Consider the following 25,000-nt stretch of genomic DNA (forward strand, 5'->3'; position numbering starts at 1 on the left):
AACGTAAAAAGTAAATGAATCAAACCATTGTTTTGACCATGCAGTGGAAATTTGAATAATTATTAATGATAATTACAACATGACATGAAAAATTGTGTCCTAAAAAAACGACTAACTCACACAACTAATACATGTTCATCAACTTTTTATAAATTCTTCAACCCACATTTAAAATGCAAAAAAATTATAATAATAATAATATAGTAAAATAAATACAAATATTACTTTAATATAATATTAATTAAAATAAATACATTATAATTTATTAAAAATACATACATTAATTAAAATACATAAATTAAGATGAATGTATGAACAAACAAACAAATGAACGAATCAACAAACGAATGAACAAATTGATAAAAGGTAAATGAATCAAACCATTGTTTTGACCATGCATTGGAAATTAATGAATAATTATTAATGAGAATTACAACGTGACATTTATAAAAAATAAGCTTGTGTCCTGAAAAAACTCATCAACTTTTTATCAACAATTCTTCAATCCACAATTAAAATCCCAAAAAATAAATAATATAGTAAAATAAATAAAAATATTACTTTAATGTCATATTAATTCAAATATATACATTACAATTTATTAAAATACATACATTAATTAAAATACATAAATTTAAATGAATGTATGAACAAACAAATGAACGAATCAACAAACGAATTGCTTCAAATCTTTCACCTATCCTAATTATTATATTTTTTTAATCTTGTGGGGTTTAAATGTGTTCACTTGTTTACATTATAATATCACAAAAATATGATACTGGAATTTTAGTTTGGAGGACCGAGTTTAAAATAATCCTTTTATTTTACAGCTAAGCACAGTAAGAGAAGACATGTATACGTCTGGACTGTTGACGGCGAGTGCTGTCGTTTCTGAAACGCACCCTTGGTCTCCATTATACAGTATATGGGTAGATATTATACGGCATATTACATGACATATTTGCTTCGTGAATAGATCAGGTGGTGCCGCATTGAAGGAGCAAGTGAAGCCCTAAAAGCTCAACACAGTAAATGTTCACTTCAGCCGACACAAGTGAGTCTGAGCAGCAGAGAAGCTCATGAATGTGATTTCTCTGGTTTTAATGGCGGTGAGAAACACAAGCGTAGGCACATATGCGCATAAGAGGCTCTCAAACTCTGAACATGCATTTCTCTTTTCTTCTGCGAGCAGATGCAGGATTAAAGTATGCCGAGCAAACACAACTTAATATAACCTAACGCACGCCAGGCGGCTTTTAAACGCTGCTTTTCACAAAGAACAGCAATGTTCGTCACAACTTTTGAAGAATTTATGCAGCTTGCGAATTATTTAGTGCGGGCGTCGTTTAGAAATGAGGTTTTTACTGCCGGATCCAATATTAGGTCGAGAGAAAACTGCAGTGGGACGCTTGTTTTTCAAGGGTAGTCACAGATTTATGGCATGACATATAATACATATAATACACAACACCTGCGGCTCTGTCCCAAAACCTAGTGAGCGGCCTTGCTGTCTACATAGGCAACATCATAAATGTCAAGTCAAGTCACACCGTGTCCTAAGCAGACGCGATAGGATTCGAGCGAACAAATAATTTCTCTGTCCACACTAGACGCGACGGCGAGATGCGTCAAAATCAATCAAAACCCACAGCCAATCAGAACAGCGTGTGGGCGGAGTCTCACGGCGAGTGATTTACATTGGAATAATATTCCACAATTTTTACTGTATTTTGATCAAATAAATGCAGCCTTAAGCAGAAGAAACTCTTTCCGAAATATTAAACACATACTGATCACAAACAGCAGCATTAATGACACATCTGTTCAGAGATAAACTCCCGAGGCTTGTTACTGGAGTGTGTTCATGTAAACGTGCGTTCGGTTTATTCATGTCACAGGATCTGGCTCCGGTCTTCCACACAGAAATGAAGGAGTCCGGATCACAGAGCCAGCCAGACTTCAGGCCTCAGAAGAAGCAGCTAAACACACACACACAGACACAGACACACACAGACACACACACAGACAGAGACACACAGACACACACACACACAGACACAGACACACACAGACACACACACAGACACACAGACACAAACACACACACACACAGACACACACACAGACACACACAGACACAGACACACACACAGACACACACACAGACAGACACACACACACACACACAGAGAGACAGACACACACACACACACACACACACAGACAGACACACACACACACACACACACAGACACAGACACACACAGACACACACAGACACACACAGAGACACACACACACACAGACACACACAGACACACACACACACAGACACAGACAGACACACACACACACAGACAGACACAGACACACACACAGACAGACAGACACACACACACACAGAGACACACACACACACACACACACACACACCTCCTGCTTTGATGGAGATCCGTCAGACACAAAGCCGAGCATCTCACGGTTAACTTGACATATAAAGGAGAACAAATGACTGGTGGATCCGCCAGAAGCAGCGTTTGATCCTGCCGGCCGACTTCAGGTCCTCTGAGAAGTTCATTTAACGTAATATTCAGCAATATTATTAATTTGAATGCACTGGCATTATGGATGAAAACTGAACTGAGCTGGATGATGACATCACTCTTTTCTCCATGAATTGAACTCAATCCAATATTAATGAACTTCACAGTTATTGAAGTGTGTGTGTGACTGCGTGCGAGCGTGTGTGTGTATGTGTGTCTGCGTGTGAGTGTGTGTGCGTGTGTGTGACTGTGTGTGTGTGTGTGTGTGTGTGTGTGTGTGTGTGTGTGTGTGTGTGTGTGTGTGTGACTGTGTGTGACTGCGTGTGTGTGTGTATGTCTGCGTGCGAGTGTGCGCGTGTGTGTATGTCTGTGTGCGTGTCTGCGTGCGAGTGTGTGTGTGTGTGACTGCGTGCGAGTGTCTATGTGTCTGCGTGCGAGCGCGTGTGTGTGTGTGTGTGTGTGTGTGTGTGTGTGTGTCTGCGTGCGAGTGTGTGTGCGTGCGCGTGTGTGTGTGTGTTTACCATTATTTATTTATTTTACTTTTAGCAATTTGAAAACTTCACTTTCACATTTTCCAAGGGAACATTTCTAATTTTTGTTTAGGTTTAAGATTCTAAGTATAAGCTTTAAGTTTTTTTTTTTCAACTTTATTTATGAGTTTTAATAATTTTAATAGAGCAAATAAGTTAACATTATTACAAAATTGCATTGTTGATAGAAAAAATAACACACAGATAACGTGTATAAGTTACATTTACCTATACCATTACATTCAGAAATAATATAAAATAAAATAAAAACTGTAAATAAAACATTTACAAACAATATAAACACCATAAATATGTATTTCAGTTCCTCTCACTCGACAACAAATCCTTAAAATGGCAGAACAGAACAGGAATGAAAAACATTAGTATAAAACACACAAATGATAGTGGCTTACTGGCATTTATTATAAACACAATTGACGTCATTTAACTAGCTAAATTAGTATTTTCTGTCCAGGTTTATCACTATTCCTCATCAAATATGAACAAACTAAACTGTATAATCAACATTCACAATTGCATTCATGATCAATACCATATTAGCCTCCACTAATGCAGTCATTATAGCAGCGCTCGCCTTGTAAACACACGTCTTGAAGTCTGTCGCGCTATAGCTAACGGCACAGAGTGAATCCGAGTGCAAAAGAAGGTCTCGCGGGGTCATTTTAGAGGAGCTTATTGAGTGGGCGAGCAATGTGACACTGTTCATTTAGGACTCAACCAGCCTTGCTAATGTGCTAAAGTTCAGCGCCGGCGTGTGGGAGTTCTAGACTGAAAAACATGCATATATAAACCTGCTGCCAAACAAACAATATTAGCTTTAAGAGGCATATTAGTCCGGTGAAGCACACGGAGAAGTGCATGAGGTCAGATTATACTGGAGTGATTTTAATTTTGATGGATAAATGTGTTTTGCATTTAAAGAGGACCTATTGTGCCCTTTTCTTGTCTTGATGTTGTTTTCAGGCTCTACTAGAACAGGTTTGCATGCTTTATTTTCCTCATATTCTCCATTGTTGTGGCTCCTCTCTTCCCAGTCTGTCAGTAACGCTCTGTTTACTTCCTGTCTCTATGAAGCCCCGCCTTCTGAAAAGCACACTGTGCTCTGATTGGTCGGCTGGAGGAGTGTGTTGTGATTGGTCTAGCCCTTCGCGAGTGTGTTTGGGAAATGTCCCGCCCCTTACCATAACCGCCAGTTTAACACACTATAACTCACTCAACCAGGCCCCACCCCTTTATTCTGCGCATTAATTATTTAAATGAGGAATATTATGACATATTCATTCCTGGAAGAAACTCTAAACTACAATGGAGGCGTTTCAGGAGTTCAGAAACACTGACACTCATATAGAGAATAACTTTGGAAACCTTTTTCATGCTCAAACAACAACATTACACACTTAAAGTATTAGTTCACTTTTTAAAAAAACCTTTTGCTGATAATTTACTCACCCCCATGTCATCCAAGATGTCCATGTCTTTCTTTCTTCAGTGGAAAAGAAATGAAGGTTTTTGATGAACACATTTCTCCATATAATGGACGTCAATGGGCCCCAAACGGGTCAAGGTCCAGATGACAGTGTCAGCGCCGCTTCAACGGGCTTTAAACGACACCAGACGATGAATACGGGTCTTATCTAGCGAAACGATCGGTCATTTAAAAAATAAAAAAGTTTAAGTTTTATAAGCACAAACGCTCGCCTTGCTCTGTTCTGTGATGCGCGTTCGTGACGTCACGTAATACGCAATTCGCCTTTGGCTAAGCCACGCCCTAGAATGTAGATTGACCAATCACAGCGCAGCCGAGAACGAGCTCCACAGCGGTCCGACACTTTTTCACAGCGCTCCATTGACTTTAACACCGGCGTCTCATATTGTTGGTCTCGGCAGGCTATTACCGTCGTAGTTTTATCAAAAATACGGTTAAACGTTGTGCCTGGGGCATTTGTAACACAGATACGCGTTTCCCAGAGAGGTTGGAGGAGGTGTCCGTTTTTCCCTTCCCAAAACCGGAGTCAAATCCTGACAAGTGTCGTCTTTGGATTAAACTGTGTGGACGTCCTCAGTCAGCGAAACCCCTCAAGATCAACAACACACTTTTGTGCTCTAATATATTTTGCTTTTAACCTTACTGTGAAGTTACACTAGTTAGACAGTTTTATGTTATGATTTCGGTTCTCTACCCTAATTGTTGATACGCTAGCACACGCTGCTAATAAATACAACTATACTCGCGTAGTCCGTTTGCTTTGTAATAACGATTATAGAAGTGAATAGAGACCTACCCAGCTTTGCATGAACAGTGTTGCTCTTGATATTGTTAGTCCCAGCCTCCGTCTCCATTAGGATATGCGGTGGTTCATTTTTTGACTGTGACCGTTATGTTTTTGCCTCTATTTGGATGCCTTGTTGTTGCTTGTATGTCTTGAATATAGCCTTCGAACGCATATTGCAGCCCCTTTTGCCTACTTCTATAAAAGTTCAGCAGGAAGAGCCGTCACAACACAAGCCATGTTGATACCAAACCAGAGCCCAGATGAAGTTGACGGACGTAGCAACAGTAACTAAGGGGGGCGGGGCTTAGCCAAAGGCGAATTACGTTGAAAAGGTCTCGCTTGACGTACCGAGTCAGTGTTTACAAATGTGCGGAAGGAGGACCATACACACATATTCAAATGTCTTTGTGTCAGTTTATCGTTTAAAATGGCCATTTTGTGTGCGTAATATTGGGTGTTGGAATATTAAAAAGCCTAAAAGAAAATTTTTGTCAGAACAGAATTTTTTTACTTTTCACAGAAGCGTGACCTTTACAGCGTAACTGCGTATCACGTGACGTCACGAACGCGCATCACAGAAAAGAGCAAGGCGAGCGCTTGTGCTTATAAAACTTAAACTTTTTTATTTATTTTTGAAATGACTATGGTTTCGCTAGATAAGAGCCGTATTCATCGTCTGGTGTCGTTTAAAGCCCGTTGAAGCGGCGCTGACACTGTCATCTGGACCTTGACCCGTTTGGGGCCCATTGACGTCCATTATATGGAGAAATGTGTTCATCAAAAACCTTCATTTCTTTTCCACTGAAGAAAGAAAGACATGGACATCTTGGATGACATCGGGGTGAGTAAATTATCAGCAAAAGTTTTTTAAAAAGTGAACTAATCGTTTAAGATAGATGGAAAAACATAATAGGTCCTCTTTAAAGGGGTTGTTAAGCAGAAAAATATATATTTTGTCATTATTTACTCACTCTCGGCATTCAAACCTGCATTAAATGTTTAGCAGAATGTTTATGCGTCTGGGGATGGATTTATCCCTTTAAGGATATTATATAATATATGAAGTTATGCACTAATGCACACTAAGTCTCTCAAAACGTGCAAACCCATAAGTCTGAACTGGAGCCGCACACCCATAAAGACCTCCTGAAAAATCATTTTTGGCTTACGAGATATTACATGACAGCTATTTATTTGATGTCACACTGAAATCCCCCGCTTTAGGAGACAGTATTCTGCTTCTCAGACATCACACATCTTTAGAAGAGCTTAGGAGCTGAAATGCTAAATTAAACTCTTCTGAGTTCTGTCACTTTCACAGGGATGAGAGAGAGACGAGGGATGCTGTCAAACACACACACCAATAAACTGGTTCATCAATTCACTTATTAGTGTTTGCTCTGGAAAAATGCTCGTTTCCAGTCCAAATATTTAAAAAATCTTAAATCAAGAATCATTTATTAAAAAAGTTATAGTACATTATTAGCATTGTTATCTGCCAATGAGGTAAGAAAAATTATCTTAATTCAAACAGAAACAATGGCAGATAATTTAGCTCTTTTTTAAGCAAAAACTCACTTAATTTTTATTTATTTTATATTATTTTTATTAATTCAAACAGAAACAAGATTATTTTTCTTACCCCATTGGCCTATAATTTAGCGTTTTTTAAGCAAAAACTCACTTAATTTTTAATTATCTCATGTTATTTTTACTCATCTAGTAAATGCGTCTTGATTTAAGAACTTTTAGATATTTGGACTGGAAACAAGACAACAATACTAAGTAAGAAAGTCAGTGTGCCAAGTCAAATATCACTATTAGTAATGCTTATAAGAAACAAAAATCATTATTAGACTCTTGACACAGTATGAACCGACTTAAATACCCTAACTACCTAACCACACTGTAAAAAAATATTTGCACAACTTTTTATCTTTTGTCAAATCAATTTAGATAATTAATGTGGTTCAGATTACATCATATTTTGAGTTTATATCGATCAAACCTACACTCTAAAAAATGCTGGGTTGTTTGGGTCAAATATGGACAAACCCAGCCGTTGGGTTAAATTTGTAAATTAAAAATGTTAACCCAACGGTTGGGTTCGTCCATATTTGACCCAAATTTGGGTTAAAACAACCCAGCATTTGTTTGAGTGTATCTCCTTCATGCATTAACTACATTTTTTAAGTTCAATCAACTCAACATTTTAAGGCAACCAGGTAACTTACTTTTTAAAGTTAAACCAACAATATTTTTTTACAGTGCATGATCTAGCAAGCAACCGCACAGCAAAACCATAACAATCTCCCATAATGGCAGTAATGACTTAACAAAAACAAACGCTCCTCACAATTTCTTCCCAAATTTTAGATTTGAGTAACCATTCAATTTCAAACTAGTATTGCGATATAATATATGGTCATATTTCACAGCACATATTATTCATTTGGAGTCAGGAGTCTGTGGAAGGACAGTAAAGTCATTTCTCTGGGGTAATTGATCAGAGAGGCGTCTCTCGTGGAGCGTCACACTTCAGTTATTCGCTTCTCTTCTCATTTCTAATGAGCTGTGCTGTATCTTTCTCTAGCCGAGAGTGAAACGGCCACGTTGAGACTCTTCCGTCTGCGTTTAGTTTCGCTGCGCTGGCACAATCCTAACAGCAGAAACTATCAGCATAAATTCCCTGCACCTCCGATCAGCTCGAACAGACGCCGGCTTATTCAAACGCTCACGAGCCAATGCACGTTTGTACATTCAGCCAATAATGATGACATCCGCTCGCGCTCATTAATCTCAGGCTCGTCTCATCAGAGATCAAATGTCAAAACAATCAATTAATGGCCTTTTCAAAAGCATATGAAAGATTAAAAAAAAATACGCTGGTAGTTTTTTCTCATCCAAAGTTTATTTAATAGACGACATTACTTTAATATTGTGTTTCTTGAATGTACAGTAGAAGTGCACAAACCCGCCTCCACTCACTCATTTGCTCCGGATGAACATTGCTGGTGAATTTCGGCGTGGGTTTACGCATATTGCACATAATTGTACAAATTTTGTGCTCACACCCAGAGAGCGCACACATAAAGCCGCCTCTCAGCACTAAATTTAGTTTTTTCTCACTGCTTATTGTGTCAAATACACACAAAGTAATATCAAAATGCCGGTCTTGGAGAGTATTCACGTAAACACAGTCAGTTATGTGTTAAGTCAACCTGGTCACACTAAATGCGTCTCTAGCACGCATTGTGTTTATCGTGCAATTTATACGTGAAAATTAGTTTTTACGTGCATAGTATACGCATGGGTAGGTTAGTAGTGGTGTGGGGTACGTGTGTGTTACACATAATAGCGTATCAAATGCACGCAAAAACTCATTTTAGCGTATAAATTGCACGATAAACACAATGGGCCCTATTTTAACGCTCTGAAACGCAAGTATCAAACGCGAAACTTTGTGGGCGGATCACGGGCGCTGTTGCTATTGTACCGGCGGGATAAGCGACTCTTGCGCCCGACGCAAATCTAAAATGTGTTGGTCTGAAGTCGCTTCATTACTCATAGGTGTGGTTTGGGCGGAACGTGAAATAAACCAATCAGAGCGTCCTCTCACATTCCCTTTAAGAGCCGGCGCGCTTGTTCCACGGCGGATTGCTATTATAACGGCGGATTGCTATTATTTATAACGGTGGATCGCTATTATAACGGCGGATTGCTATTATAACGGCGGATTGCTATTATAACGGCGGATTGCTATTATAACGGCGGATTGCTATTATAACGGCGGATTGCTATTATAACGGCGGATTGCTATTATAACGGCGGATTGCTATTATAACGGCGGATTGCTATTATAACGGCGGATTGCTATTATAACGGCGGATTGCTATTATAACGGCGGATCGCTATTATAACGGCGGATTGCTATTATAACGGCGGATTGCTATTATAACGGCGGATTGCTATTATAACGGCGGATCGCTATTATAACGGCGGATTGCTATTATAACGGCGGATTGCTATTATAACGGCGGATTGCTATTATAACGGCGGATTGCTATTATAACGGCGGATTGCTATTATAACGGCGGATCGCTATTATAACGGCGGATTGCTATTATTTATAACGGTGGATCGCTATTATAACGGCGGATCGCTATTATAACGGCGGATTGCTATTATAACGGCGGATTGCTATTATAACGGCGGATCGCTATTATAACGGCGGATTGCTATTATAACGGCGGATTGCTATTATAACGGCGGATCGCTATTATAGCGGCGGATTGCTATTATAACGGCGGATTGCTATTATAACGGCGGATCGCTATTATAACGGCGGATTGCTATTATAACGGCGGATTGCTATTATAACGGCGGATCGCTATTATAACGGCGGATCGCTATTATAACGGCGGATTGCTATTATAACGGCGGATCGCTATTATAACGGCGGATCGCTATTATAACGGCGGATCGCTATTATAACGGCGGATTGCTATTATAACGGCGGATTGCTATTATAACGGCGGATTGCTATTTTAACGGCGGATTGCTATTATAACGGCGGATTGCTATTATAACGGCGGATTGCTATTATAACGGTGGATTGCTATTATAACGGCGGATCGCTATTATAACGGCGGATCGCTATTATAACGGCGGATCGCTATTATAACGGCGGATCGCTAGTATAACGGCGGATTGCTATTATAACGGCGGATTGCTATTATAACGGCGGATCGCTATTATAACGGCGGATTGCTATTATAACGGCGGATTGCTATTATAACGGCGGATTGCTATTATAACGGCGGATTGCTATTATAACGGCGGATTGCTATTTTAACGGCGGATTGCTATTATAACGGCGGATTGCTATTATAACGGCGGATTGCTATTATAACGGTGGATTGCTATTATAACGGCGGATCGCTATTATAACGGCGGATCGCTATTATAACGGCGGATCGCTATTATAACGGCGGATCGCTAGTATAACGGCGGATTGCTATTATAACGGCGGATTGCTATTATAACGGCGGATCGCTATTATAACGGCGGATTGCTATTATAACGGCGGATTGCTATTATAACGGCGGATTGCTATTATAACGGCGGATTGCTATTATAACGGCGGATTGCTATTATAACGGCGGATCGCTATTATAACGGCGGATTGCTATTATAACGGCGGATTGCTATTATAACGGCGGATTGCTATTATAACGGCGGATCGCTATTATAACGGCGGATCGCTATTATAACGGCGGATCGCTATTATAACGGCGGATTGCTATTATAACGGCGGATTGCTATTATAACGGCGGATTGCTATTATAACGGCGGATTGCTATTATAACGGAGGATTGCTATTATAACGGCGGATCGCTATTATAACGGCGGATTGCTATTATAACGGCGGATTGCTATTATAACGGCGGGTTTGCAGGCGCACGCCAGGAGCGGTTCACAGCCGAGGAGACCGACGTTCTCGTCAGGGCCGTAAAACACAGAGAAGTGACATTGTATGAGGATGATGGAGAAACACACACAAATTAGCTTCGGTTAAACAGGCGTATAATAATTTGGGTAAATGTGTAAGCTAGATTTATGCCTATTTATGCCAACAATGATTTCCCTCGTGTGTTAATATTTTCCCTTGTAATAATGTATGATTGGCAAAAATTAAAACTGCTGTGTCTGCGTAGATGAGAGAATCAAAGTGTATGCTGTTGTTCACACGATAATGGCCAAGCATGCGCCCTTAAAATACCATATGACTAACGCGTGGCGCCGCTGTCTTTAGACTGGGTTTCTCCTGGTCAGCGGCGGAATTGTTTTTTGAAACTGCAGAATATCACCAGGGAACGTTTCCGCCGGAACACGCTCCTCTTTTCACTGGAGTTGTCAAAAAGTACAGGCTTTGGCAAAATTGTAAATTTTAAAATTGAGACACTTTGAGCGCTGTTGAGCGGACTCGTAAACACCTCTGATTGGCCGTTGTGTTCTGTGCTCATCGGATATGTCTGTGATTGGCTACAATGATCAATGCATGGGAGCGTTTGAATGTTTTTTAAAAACGGGAGCGGGAGTTTCTGTGTAAAGCCCAATTTATACTTCTGCGTCGAACTCACGCCGTAGCTACGTCGTAGGCTGCGTGTAGCGCGCGTACCCTTCGGCGTACCCTGACGTGCACCTCTCCAAAAATGTAACAGCGCATCAATTCTACGCGGACGCAAGCGCTGTGATTGGTCTGCTAGAACCCCTCCCTCGGGTTTCACATGTTCCCTATGCATGTGTAATTGCGCGTCAACGCGGACAACGACACAGAAGTATAAATGAAAACCAACGCGTAGTCTATTGCGTAGAGGCTCCGGCGTAAAGCGCTCGGAGAAGAGTGTCATTGATGTATATTTACGTGTTTTTGAAGCACTGATCATTGTAGCCAATCACAGACATTCCCGATGAGCGCATGTGTACAATAGCCAATCAGAGGCTTTGTTTACGACTCCGCTCAACAAAGCTCAAAGCGTCACATTTTTACCGAAGTCTGTACTTTTTTACTCTAATACCTGCTGCCAAATTATGAGATAATGTTTAAAAAAAATCTATATGGTATTCATGTCAAAATTGTGGCCAGTGAAAATGCTGAGTGGCTTGTAACTTTGGAAAACCACTAGCCAGAGTTTTAATACATAATGCATAGTGGATCGGAAATGATTTAGACTTTGTAAACATGCTTTCCATTGGGGTGAATGAAGTCTGGTTGCGCGTTAGCATCACAAAGTCTGTTCTGGCCCAGAGACACGATAGCACAGAGCGAATCATAAGCGGACCACAAAACCTATTGGACCCATTTGAATTATACACAGAAAGCTGTATTTAATAGCGATATGGAGGAGAACGATTGGACAGATTATGCATTAGAAACCACACTGAATACAGAAGATAACAGCGCTGCCATGCACAAACACAACTTACACACTTTTCAAAACTACACATCCTCAGCATGATTATGATGTTTTGCTTTAGTAACAGATTCATATTAAATCTAAAAGGGGAATCTATTAGAAAACGTGCTCAACTGTGAACGCTATTGGCTATTTAAAAAAGGGGAGGAGCTTTCTTCCTATTTCAGTGTAAAATGCATCAACACATTGAATAACGCAGCGCGTTTCAAGGCACTTGAGAGCGACTTTAATGAATGATTCATGCCGCTTCACCTGGAGTTGAACAAACACTGCATCGTCTCAGCGTTCTCGTAGGCCTTCTGCATTTGTGCTCGCCGTGAGGAGACTGAGAAGTCTGTCACAGTGTCTATATCCTGATCCTCTGTAGATGTTAAAGCGGAAACTATTCCTACGGTAAATCCAGACATCACTAAAACTGTCACGGCCAACGCGTGGCGCTTGCCGGAGTTCAAATAGCAGATTTCAACAGAGCTTAGCCTCGACAGAGCTGCAGATTTGCATTCTGAGCCGTAAAGTTTTAGAAGACTGTTTGGAGGTAAACATGATGTTTTCTCCCCGTCGTAATCCCGTTACACTGATGCTCAGTCACATTAGTCATCCTGAGATATAGGGAAATGTCATGTGAGGAAAACTCATAAAGCACCCGTGACTAATAGCTCTATAGTCAAAACCTCGCTGAATTCAACACACTCGCTCAATTACACCCTCTGTCAATGTCAAATGTCACTTTCTGATGAATGCTGTGGCTAACGTGCAATTTTAGAGAGGGCTTTATCGAGCAACACGATCTGAGCATTTCATTCTTTATGTACAGTCAAACCAAAATGTATTCAGACACCTTCAACATTTCTCAGTTTATTCAGTTTAGAAAATAGTAATAAAATATGACAAGAACGTTATCAGATCAGGTGATATTTCACTGGTTTTGTCCGTCCTTCTGTTAGACTGTCTCACACATGAATTATGTTGAATATCTGTCAGCTGTTAAATTTAACTACACAATTAGATAATACCAGTTTAGCTCAACCAGTGACCAAGCAATGCTTCATTGTGTTCAGTGTGTGTGTGAAAAGAGCATTAGCAATTAAAGACACACACTTCAGCAGAACATGATGTCTGAAAAACAATTGGCCCCAAATTTTTATACATTTTACTGGTAGTCATTGTATGAAGAATTTTTGGGTATAATATGTCAGAGTTTACTTTATTTTGCTCTCCTCACTTACAGAAATGAACTATAGTGTCCTGCACACACTAATAAAAAAAATATCTGGTGTCTGAATTTTTGGTTTGACATCACTCTTTTCTCTATGAATTGAACTCAATCCAGTATTGATGAACTTCACTGTTATTGAACTGTGTGTGCGTGTGCGTGCATGCGTGTGTGTGTGTGTGTGTGTGTGTGTGTGTGTGTGTCTATTGGCTCATGTGTAAATGTGAGGATATTATAAAAAAAATTTTAATAGTACACTAAAAAATGCTGGGTTGTTTCAACCCAATTTTGGGTAAAATATGGACAAACCCAGCCGTTGGGTTAAATTTTTACATTACATTTTTAACCCAACATTTGGGTTTGTCCATATTTTACCCAAAATTGGGTTGAAACAACCCAGCATTTTTTAGAGTGTATATACATTGAGTTCTAATGCACTTTTAATTTTAACCCTTAATGGATGGGTTGGCTGTAAAACTGAAACTAATAAAGGAATCTGAATCTGAATATATTTTTGCAAAAAAAACATCACTTTTGACCACAACTGTATAATGAATAATAAACGCATAGGCTACACATAAATGATGATACAGCATGATAAGGTTCATAGACAGAGAGCCAGACTCCATCATTATAAGTCTGAGGGATTTTTGGGGATATTTCATTGTCAGCTTGAAGTCTATTCAGTAAGATAGAGATAAAACACCCAGAGTCAGAACAGGCTAGATGTGAGTTTTGCTCTAGGAGGATTCAGATATTTTGCTCTTATTTTGAAAGAAGCCTGAGGCAAGATTGTACACTAGCACACTATATGTTGGCTCTGTGAAGCTCACATAATAAATCAAACACACATTTCAATTTGAGTTTGTGTCTGACTCTACCGTGAAGCCGATAAAACATCACCAGCTAAGAGATTAAAGACATCTAACTTCATCAACACGGTGTCAGTGAATGAATGTGTCAGTGTCGTCACCAGAAGTCACGCGATTCACCGTCTCCTGTTCCTCGAGTTACTATAAAACGCCGTCACATCTTCACAAAGCTTTTTGTTTTCATTTGCACAGCATCTGTCATCTGTTGTGTAGGAGACGTGTGTTTGTGACATCTGTTCCACCCGAGCTAATAATATCTCTCATCCGCCAAGAGCACATCAGCAAGATTTAGAAAGCAAATAAGATAGAAAAAGCCAGCCTGAAATAAACCACTACTGACAAGATACACCAGTTTACTGACAAGGTGCGCAGTGATAGCGCTGTGTTCACTTTAACTCACTTATCGGAGTGTCAGGACCACGTTATCTGGGAACAATGGCACAATATCACAACAAAACAGACATAAAAGCAGCTGGAATTCATGCACTGATCTTATTCATCAGACTTACATTATTACTTTCCAAAAATATCAATCTTTAAAGTACTGTCATTATGCAGCATCAGACACATGGCCTGCGGAAACAAAAGCACCAGAAATAATGCACCTTTCCTTAAAGGTTGGGTAGGTCAGAATTGTCTAAAAAAAAAATTTATTCAAATTTGTTTAAACTGTCTTTATATACCAATGCATAATTAAAATGCAAGTACTCTGAAATAGAGAGTATAAAAACTGAGTGACTCTAGTGTATTTAATCTTCAATAAACACAGCTCATTAATTCTATTCACTCCCACCTAAAGACGGGTGTGCGACTGCGCGCACGTGGGCAGAGCCAGTAATAGCGGCGGTAGTCATGGCGACGGAGAGTGACAGTCGCGCAAGCCAATCCTGTGATTCATCCCGAATGGAAATAATGAGCTGTGTTTAATGAAGATTAAACAGTCTAGAGTCACTCGATTTGTATACTCTTTTTATCAGAGTACTTACATTTTAATTATGCATTGATATATATAGAAAGTTTAATCAAATTTGGTAAAAAGTTTTTATATAAATCCTACCTACCCTACCTTTAAAGCACAGAAAACATGTCGAGGTCGAGTCTGTGGAGGGTTTAAAGCACTCTTCCCATAATTCCCATCACCAACGGCGGGACTGACGGACCAACAGCGGCACAAACAAGACAGCTCACCTCTGAATAATTCAAATAAACACCAGCTATAAAAGAGAAACTTTACAACTCCACCAAACAAAACACTCCAGACCAGACCGAGAGGAAGAAAAACACCCTGTTCTTGATCAGAAAGCCATTCAGGCTCTGCAAACACTGTATGATTGAATAAGGACGTTTGGCATTTTCTCTCTGGCGAACGTTATTAAGATTCATAACCTCTTGGTCACATTTTTCTCGTAGACGAGCTCACCGAAAGGACCCTCAAGGTACAACAAACACCTTTTTCCATTTACATGGTAGAAATGTGATCCGCAGGTTATTCTGAAGGGAATGCAGTGATGTTAACCCACGAGTGTGCAGACAGATTGAAGTCTGTGTCAGGACACGATTCATGTCCAGTGAGGATTTCGCTGAACTCTCCAGTTTCTGAGACGCTTCTCGTCTTATGCCAAGTTATCCCACATGAGTCTCTCCTAAAGTATCAGAAGAGATCTCGACAATTTGGCAGATTAATCCATATTCATTTTACAGATATATACTCTTACTCTGTCAACTACTCACTCATTAGTGAGCATTTGTATTTATCCAAAGGTATTTTAAGGTAAAAAATATATAAATAAAATATGTAAATTATGCATGATAATTTAGAATTTGCATAAAATTCATTCACAAATGCATGCAGTTCAATACAAAGTTTGAATGAGAGCTTGATTATTCTGAAAGGTTTAAATATCTTGAGGTTTTGAAGGTTATTTATGCCATATGTGCACAAAGGTGGTTAATAGGCAGTTGCTAAGCTGTTCTGAATAGTTGCTAAGTTGTTGCATGTATTTTTGGGATATTTCATTATTTTAAACACAACCACATTGCATCACCTGAGCTATGAAAGAACAAAGTCTGAGCAATACATTTTACATTTTCTTTTGGGAAATACAAATTTCTGTCATGACTCATGAAACTGGCTGACAGGTCTTTAACTCAATCTGCTTGCAACCACATCATTCTCTATAGGGCACATCTGATTAGTTGCTCAACCTTCAAATACTTGGTCAGCTTTTGCTGTAGCAGTGCAGCACACTTTCAGAAACCCTCCACCTTTCCCAGCTCCACCTGTATAGATCTGCAACAGGTAATTTATTTATGTAATGCTGTACAACAGCAGCATGCACTACTTGCTCACAGCAGCCTGTCGTATATGTATTGGCAGTAGCAAGTCCCGTACTTGCTCTGCAGCAGCAATAACCAAAATCAGCAGCAATATCAGCAGCAGCAATAACCAAAACCAGCAGCAATAACAGCAGCAGCAATAACCAAAATCAGCAGCAATATCAGCAGCAGCAATAACCAAAATCAGCAGCAATAACAGCAGCAGCAATAACCAAAACCAGCAGCAATAACAGCAGCAGCAATAACCAAAATCAGCAGCAATAACAGCAGCAGCAATAACCAAAACCAGCAGCAATATCAGCAGCAGCAATAACCAAAATCAGCAGCAATAACAGCAGCAGCAATAACCAAAATCAGCAGCAATAACAGCAGCAGCAATAACCAAAATCAGCAGCAATAACAGCAGCAGCAATAACCAAAATCAGCAGCAATAACAGCAGCAGCAATAACCAAAACCAGCAGCAATAACAGCAGCAGCAATAACCAAAATCAGCAGCAATAACAGCAGCAGCAATAACCAAAATCAGCAGCAATAACAGCAGCAGCAATAACCAAAACCAGCAGCAATAACAGCAGCAGCAATAACCAAAATCAGCAGCAATAACAGCAGCAGCAATAACCAAAACCAGCAGCAATATCAGCAGCAGCAATAACCAAAATCAGCAGCAATAACGGTAGCAGTAATAACCAAAATCATCAGAAATAACCAAAATCAGCAGCAACAACAGCAGCAGCAATAACCAAAATCAGCTGCAATAACCAAAATCAGCAGCAATAGCCAAAATCAGCAGCAATAACAGCAGCAGCAATAACCAAAATCAGCTGCAATAACCAAAATCAGCAGCAATAGCCAAAATCAGCAGCAATAACCAAAATCAGCAGCAATAACAGCATCAGCAATAACCAAAATCAGCTGCAATAACCAAAATCAGCAGCAATAGCCAAAATCAGCAGCAATAACAGCAGCAGCAATAACCAAAATCAGCTGCAATAACCAAAATCAGCAGCAATAGCCAAAATCAGCAGCAATAACCAAAATCAGCAGCAACAACAGCAGCAGCAATAACCAAAATCAGCTGCAATAACCAAAATCAGCAGCAATAGCCAAAATCAGCAGCAATAACAGCAGCAGCAATAACCAAAATCAGCTGCAATAACCAAAATCAGCAGCAATAGCCAAAATCAGCAGTAATAACCAAAATCAGCAGCAATAGCCAAAATCAGCAGCAATAACCAAAATCAGCAATAACCAAAATCAGCAATAACCAAAATCAGCAGCAATAGCCAAAATCAGCAGCAATAGCCAAAATCAGCAGCAATAACCAAAATCAGCAGCAATAACAGCATCAGCAATAACCAAAATCAGCAGCAATAGCCAAAATCAGTAGTAATAACCAAAATCATCAGCAATAACCAAAATCATCAGCAATAACCAAAATCAGCAGCAATAACCAAACTCAGCAGCAATAACCAAAATCAGCAGCAATAACAGCAGCAGTAATAACCAAAATCAGCAGCAATAGCCAAAATCAGCAGCAATAACCAAAATCAGCAGCAATAACCAAAATCAGCAATAGCCAAAATCAGCAGCAATAGCCAAAATCAGCAGCAATAGCCAAAATCAGCAGCAATAACCAAAATCAGCAGCAATAGCCAAAATCAGCAGCAATAATCAGCAGCAATAACCAAAATCAGCAGCAATAACAGCAGCAGCAATAATCAGCAGCAATATCCAAAATCAGCAGCAATAACCAAAATCAGCAATAACCAAAATCAGCAGCAATAACCAAAATCAGCAATAACCAAAATCAGCAGCAATAACCAAAATCAGCAATAACCAAAATCAGCAGCAATAACAGCAACAGCGTAGCAGATCTATTCGGCCAAGACCAAACATATTTACATTGTCGTATCCATTTCCATCTCAAACACTCGAGTTTTCATGACAGAAATGTTGCTCCATTAAAAAAACAAACACAAATCACACACCACTGAAACTGACATAAACAGCCACAAACCACTGATGTCTACTCTTCTTCAAGGAAGCAGTGTTTACCTGCGGAATCCTCCAGTAATGTGGACGGTGGCGTGTGGGTTTACACAGATAACAGCTTCTTCCACTATAATCGTCAGTGCGCTGGCCTCGGTCCTGCTCACCGGCTTACTGATGTCCTCGTAGAACAAGAACCCTGCGACCAGAGCGGATGAAGACAAGATTTACTGACAAACACCCAACAAGTGTTGCACAAACTAGACTTTCACACTGTCTGAAGAAAACATGAGACGTGTTTACCTAGGAAAACTCCACCATGATGCTATTTTTTATGTGGCTACCCAGCAAACAATTTTTGCGTTTAAAGGACATCTAGCTCAGACATCTAGGCTAAAACAAGGCCAAATTTGGGCTGCCAGTGAAAATGTAATAGATGTCTAAACCATCGCCCAAGAATAGACTAGTCATCATCAATTAGATAAAGAAATGAAATGAGAGAAGTAATGAAACCAAACACCTTGTAATCACTGTTGACTTTGCTTACATGATGGAATATCATACATCTCGCAAGTTATTTTGGACTATATTGGACTAACCAGACTATATTGGGTCTATAGTTAACCTAGACGGTGAAATGATGGCTATTGCTTGCTGGGTGTGTTCAAAATTAACTAATTATCAAGATCATGTGAAATAAAACACCTTAATATGCAATTAAAACACACAAATCTTAAAATTAGGCCTTAATATTTTTGTGTAGAGTTTAGGGGGTTCATCAGATCACTAACACCAACTATTAGCAATAGTAGTGATGGTTGACCTAGCAACTTTACTGTTAATTATGGGTTATTCTCAAATTAGAGTTCAGAGCCGTCTACAAATATGACGCCTGCACTTTCATGCTGTTCTGGACGGTTAAACCCCATTAAAAGTGATTTAATAGTGCAGTTTCAGCTCTGAACCTCTAACATAAACACACGATCCAACAGTTTCACGATCAAGTGTTTATTAGCTCATTCTCTATTTGTTCAACGCGCGTCTCTCACTAGTGGTTTGTGTGAGAATGAGAAACATTAATTACAGACCTCATTTCCTCTTGAGATCATACACACATCCCAGTGCTGTTAACCTTCTTTCACTTACAAAATTTAATATATGGTAAATATATGAATCATACCATAATTGACTACGGTATTTACCTTAAAGAATAGCAGCACATGCACAAAAACGAAATATGGTACTACCGTATAGTAAATGTCCAAAAACCTGCTATTAATTTTTTATCTTTATAAGTTTTCATATTTGTTTGTTTGATTTGCTTTCTAATATTGTAATCTCCTTCGCTGTCACGTTAATTTTCTTCATAGAGAAAATTATTTTGACTGATACAGCAATTTGAGTGAAAGACTTAAAATCATCTGCCAAATGCATAAAAGTAAATGTAAAATGTAAGTCACCCAAACTAGTGGAGAGATCCATCAATCAAAGTCGCGGTAAGCGAACGGGAATTTATAGTTATATATTTGTATATAAATTCATATTTTGCAAGAAAGTTAACATAGTTATTCTACACAACTGCTCAAAAGTCTGAGAATAATATGATTTTTTTATGTTTCTGAAAGAAGTCTCTTCTGCTTACAAAGGCTGCATTTATTAAAATACAGCACAATTTTTTAGATATTATTACAATTTAAAATAAGTGATTTCTATGTGAATATATATACATTTAAAAATTTTATTTCTGTGATCAAAGCTGAATTTTCAGCATCATTACTCCAGTCTTCAGTGTCACATGATCCTTCAGAAATCAGTATAATATGATGATCTGATGCTCAAGAAACATTTATGATTATTATTAATGTTGAAAGCAGTCGTGCAGCTTCATATTTCAACCGTGATTTTTTTTTTTTCAGGGTTCTTTGATGAATATTTTTTTATTTTTTATTTTTCTTATTTTTTTAAATATGTGTAGGTATGTGCATGTGCATTTATGGACATGTATTTATGTATTGTTGTGGGTAAGATTTGGACCTTGAGTCTGTAATAAAAGTTTTGATTGATTGATTGAATAGAAAGTTAATTTCTATTGAACTTCAATTTACATGAAATACAAATCTTTTTAAAATATGAATATAACTGACAAACCTTTTTATATATTGTGCCATTTCAATAATAGACAAAGCACTTTTAGAGAAAAGCATCATATTTCATGAAATTTTACACTTTTTTAACCTTTATGTTTTGTATAAGTGAGAATTTTAAAATATGGCCATCACACACACACACACACACACACACACACACACACACACACACACACACACACACACACACACACACACACACACACACACACACACACAGCCAGAGAAATCTCCACCGGCACCGAGACTCTTCCAACAAACTGCACCGCCTCTCAACCGACTGGAAATCTCACAAACCAAATCTGCATAATTGTTTGAAGCCGGCGTGTTGTTTATAGATCAGCAGGTCGTAAATGAGCGCCTGAAGACAGCGGTGGAAAATTACGAGGCCTGACGACTGAAAAACAGTAGCGATGTGAGTTGGGAAACAATCTCTGCCTCATTAAACTTTCCTCTTACAGTAGATTTTCCAAAACAATCAGTAATTAACAACACAACCCTCTATCATACATCCGTATTAGGACCCGAGGACATAAAACTACGGGTCAGGTAAGGTAATCGCTTTAAAAAGGTAACAATAAAATCATATCATAATTCATAGACGAGATGACAGCGCGAACACGGCTGGCCTTTTCTCAGTCTGATTGATGAGCTCTGAATGTATAACCAGCAAAACTGTCAGATTTCCCCACGTCTCGCGACTCCCGGGAGGGTTTTAATAGAGTGTGTGATGCTCAATGGAGCCGGACCCATTGATAAGCATATTTATATTCCAGGAGGTTATGGTGCCGACACTGCCAGACATGACAGACGTGAAAACTGAAGCAGTGAACATGCGTTAAACACAGTGATTTCAGCAGCACAGAAGCCCTCTGTCCCACACACACACACACACACACCGACGGCGGCGGCATAAAAATGACCAGGAAATGATGACTGGGGTTTGGCAGGAACATTTATCATGTCTACACTGTGTTTTGATTCTGAGAGTGAAAGAGAGGGAGGTCTGGCTTAGATAACTTCAGATACTTCTGGGAAAGCATAAACACGGTACAATAAACAGAGACGGTCAACTGGGACTTTTTTCCCCAGTCATCTCAATGGCAAAAACTCTCCCAATTAACCCTTCGCAGGGAGCTTGATTGACAGGTGATCTGACCAATCATACTTCGCCATCCGCCATTCGCGATTTTGTCGGACAAAGCAGTCAGGAGAGTTAGTAGATGAACATGGGAGGATTTGAGCTTGAGAAGCGGAGTGTACTGACGTCTTTCCGCGGTTAAAACAACATTCCTTCTGATGTTCATTCATGTTTATTTGATGCTATAAATGAACTAGAAGAAGAGATGATCGGTTCACGAGCGGCTTTAACTGAGGCGACACAGCGATCTGTCACACACATTAAAGAGCCACAAAACGCTATTTATTGTTCAAATTTCTTTTAAAAAATGACCAAGTTTGAAAGGCGAGACTTTGTTTAATATGTTTAATATCAAAAGTAACCGAAAGGTAATCTAGTCTGTCAGTGTCTCTCTGCTCCGCGATGTGTTTTTCACTGCATGAGAACATGGTGTGTGTGAGAGAGGCGTGGCTTGTCGGACATAGCAACAGTAACTAAGGGGGGCGGGTCTTTGCGAATAGTCAATTTACCTGAATCCACACTATATTGTTTTGGACACATACTCTGGTGAATATTTATGTGCATGGTAAAAAACATTGTATCCCTGGAAGTACATTAGAGTAACATATAGGGCTGGGAATTCTATATTACAATATTTATCTGCCAATTAAATATGTACTGCGATTGTTTAAAGTCCCCTTGTGGTCAATAGTTTAGTCCTTTAAAACTCATCTTTGATCAACAAAATTACATATTTAAAAAAAATGTCCTTGAAAAAAGATTTCTTCATGCCTTAAAATATCTTGAATGTAACTCGACACCCTTGTCTCATTTAGTATACGCGGTTCTATGAATATGCAAATGAGCCCCGCCTCCACTCACTCACTCACTCACTCACTCAGAGATCCACTGGTTGACGACACACGTTGATCTGATTGGTTACAAGGTAGTGTGTGACGTCAGAAACACCAGCGATTTCAAACCGTGTTTTTGAGACTGTCTTTGGTTCACTGCAGTTTTAAGGAGTATATATATATATATATATATATATATATATATATATATATTAGGGGTGTGCAAAGCAGCCGCTATTTGTATCTGTATTTGTATTTGTTGAGGGGGGGAAAGTATTTGTATTTGTATTCGGATAAAATTCAAAATAGGCGTAAAAAATTTTTTTCTTGCGTGTTACCCTTCTAATTTACGTTATAGTGTAAGTATTCTTTAATTATATTCATTATAATAATTATGTAATATTGGTTGATGTTTTTCCATAAATCCAGCAATAAAACAATGAACGTCATTGAAAAGAAAATAACATAACAGCCATTACCTCATCCGTGGTAAAACCAACAACTATAAAATACCATTGTGAACATTATGAAGCATACAGCCTACACCTTGTTGTCTGCAAAAGACAGAGTAACTTAAACGTACCATATAACTCCCACATGTGCATACAATTCGACACAAATACACAAGCATTTTTAAACTTTTTAACCGAACGTTAACGTTACTCTGTCAACAGCCTATTGTCTATTATACCGCGCTAAACAGCTGACGTTACGTAAACAGAGCGAGCATGAGAGCACCCGACTGCAGACGTCAATAATGCAGCGTAATGGAATAATCTCCCGATCAAACTCCGCTTCCCGAAAGTTATAAACTGCCTCAGGAACCCAGTTAAGGTACAGAAATCTATTCAACAAAAATAGTGATGGAGTTAAGTGTTTTTTCGCTCAGCCGAGCGCTCTCTGTTGCTGTGTGGAGCAGCCTGTGTCCGTCACTCTCTCACTCATCCGGGCATGCACTGCGGTCTCATGAGGAAACACAGCTTTTTTGATATAAAGTTTTTTTTGTTCCCGAATACAAATATTTTTTAAAGTATTTGTTCAAAATAAGTATTTGTAAAAAACACGTTATTTGTGCCTTTCCGAATACCGTATTCGGGTCCGCCCCTAATATATATATATATATAAATGTCCAAAAATGTGTTTTTATAATAGGACAATGTCCAAAAAGCCATTATAATGTAATGATATTCTGTTTACTTGGGGTGAATAAAGTTTTTTAAAAGCTATTTTTCAGCATGGTGATGATTTAAAAATCGCTTGTTGCATGAATCACAATTTGTAAAATAAATGTTTATTCACCCCACGTAAACAGAATATCATTGCATTATAATGGCTTTTTGGACATTTTGTCCTATTATAAAAACACATTTTTGGACATATACCATGGTTATACTATTTTCTGCTTAAAACTGCAGTGAACCAAAGACAGTCTCAAAAACACGGTTTGAAATCGCTGGTGTTTCTGACGTCACACACTACCTTGTAACCAATCAGATCAACGTGTGATCGTCAACCAGTGGATCTCTGAGTGAGTGAGTGGAGGCGGGGCTCATTTGCATATTCATAGAACCGCGAATACTAAATGAGACAAGGGTGTCGAGTTACATTCAAGATATTTTAAGGCATGAAGAAAGAAAAAACATTTAAATATGTCATTTTGGTGATCAAAGATGAGTTTTAAGGGATAAAGTGATTGACTTTAACAAGTCTGAACTCGGACATCATTGTTTACCTGCGGTCTGCATGCGGTTCAGTCTGATACTGGGTTCAGTCAGAACCTGTTCAAACGTCCGGAGTCCTCTATAGTACCAGCTCTCTGAGGTTCTGGGTCCGACCCCGAACACACTGCTGAACAACTGAGACACAACGATTATCAGACGCACATAAACACACACACACACACACACACACTCACACACACACACACACACACACACTTCTACACCTGCTAAGCTCTGAAGTCCCAGAGAGATTTGCTTTACCTTCATAGTTCGGTACCTCTCGTCATTCAGTGTGTCTTCGGCTCTGGAGGATGATCCGCATTCAAAGATCTCCTGGATAAAGACATGAGCCGCTGTCATGCACACACAGTTAAATCCAGTTTAAATCCTGCTATG

At 39.1% G+C, this 25,000-nt stretch overlaps 1 protein-coding gene across 1 annotated transcript in view; it reads right to left on the reverse strand.

The window, feature by feature from the left end:
* The window catches only part of dntt (deoxynucleotidyltransferase, terminal), a gene marked incomplete at its 5' end in the record, with an annotated part of 138,477 nt that overhangs the window by 79,896 nt on the left and 33,581 nt on the right, over positions 1 to 25,000 (reverse strand). Inside the window, 3 exons of the mRNA XM_079636113.1 lie at positions 18,829 to 18,961; positions 24,616 to 24,739; positions 24,866 to 24,937. Coding sequence (XP_079492239.1) covers positions 18,829 to 18,961; positions 24,616 to 24,739; positions 24,866 to 24,937 — 329 coding nt within the window. The remainder of the gene's footprint in view (positions 1 to 18,828; positions 18,962 to 24,615; positions 24,740 to 24,865; positions 24,938 to 25,000) is intronic.

This window comes from Phoxinus phoxinus, assembly GCF_949152265.1.
Source record: "Phoxinus phoxinus genome assembly, chromosome: 14".
In the NCBI taxonomy this organism is placed as follows: Eukaryota; Metazoa; Chordata; class Actinopteri; order Cypriniformes; family Leuciscidae; genus Phoxinus; species Phoxinus phoxinus.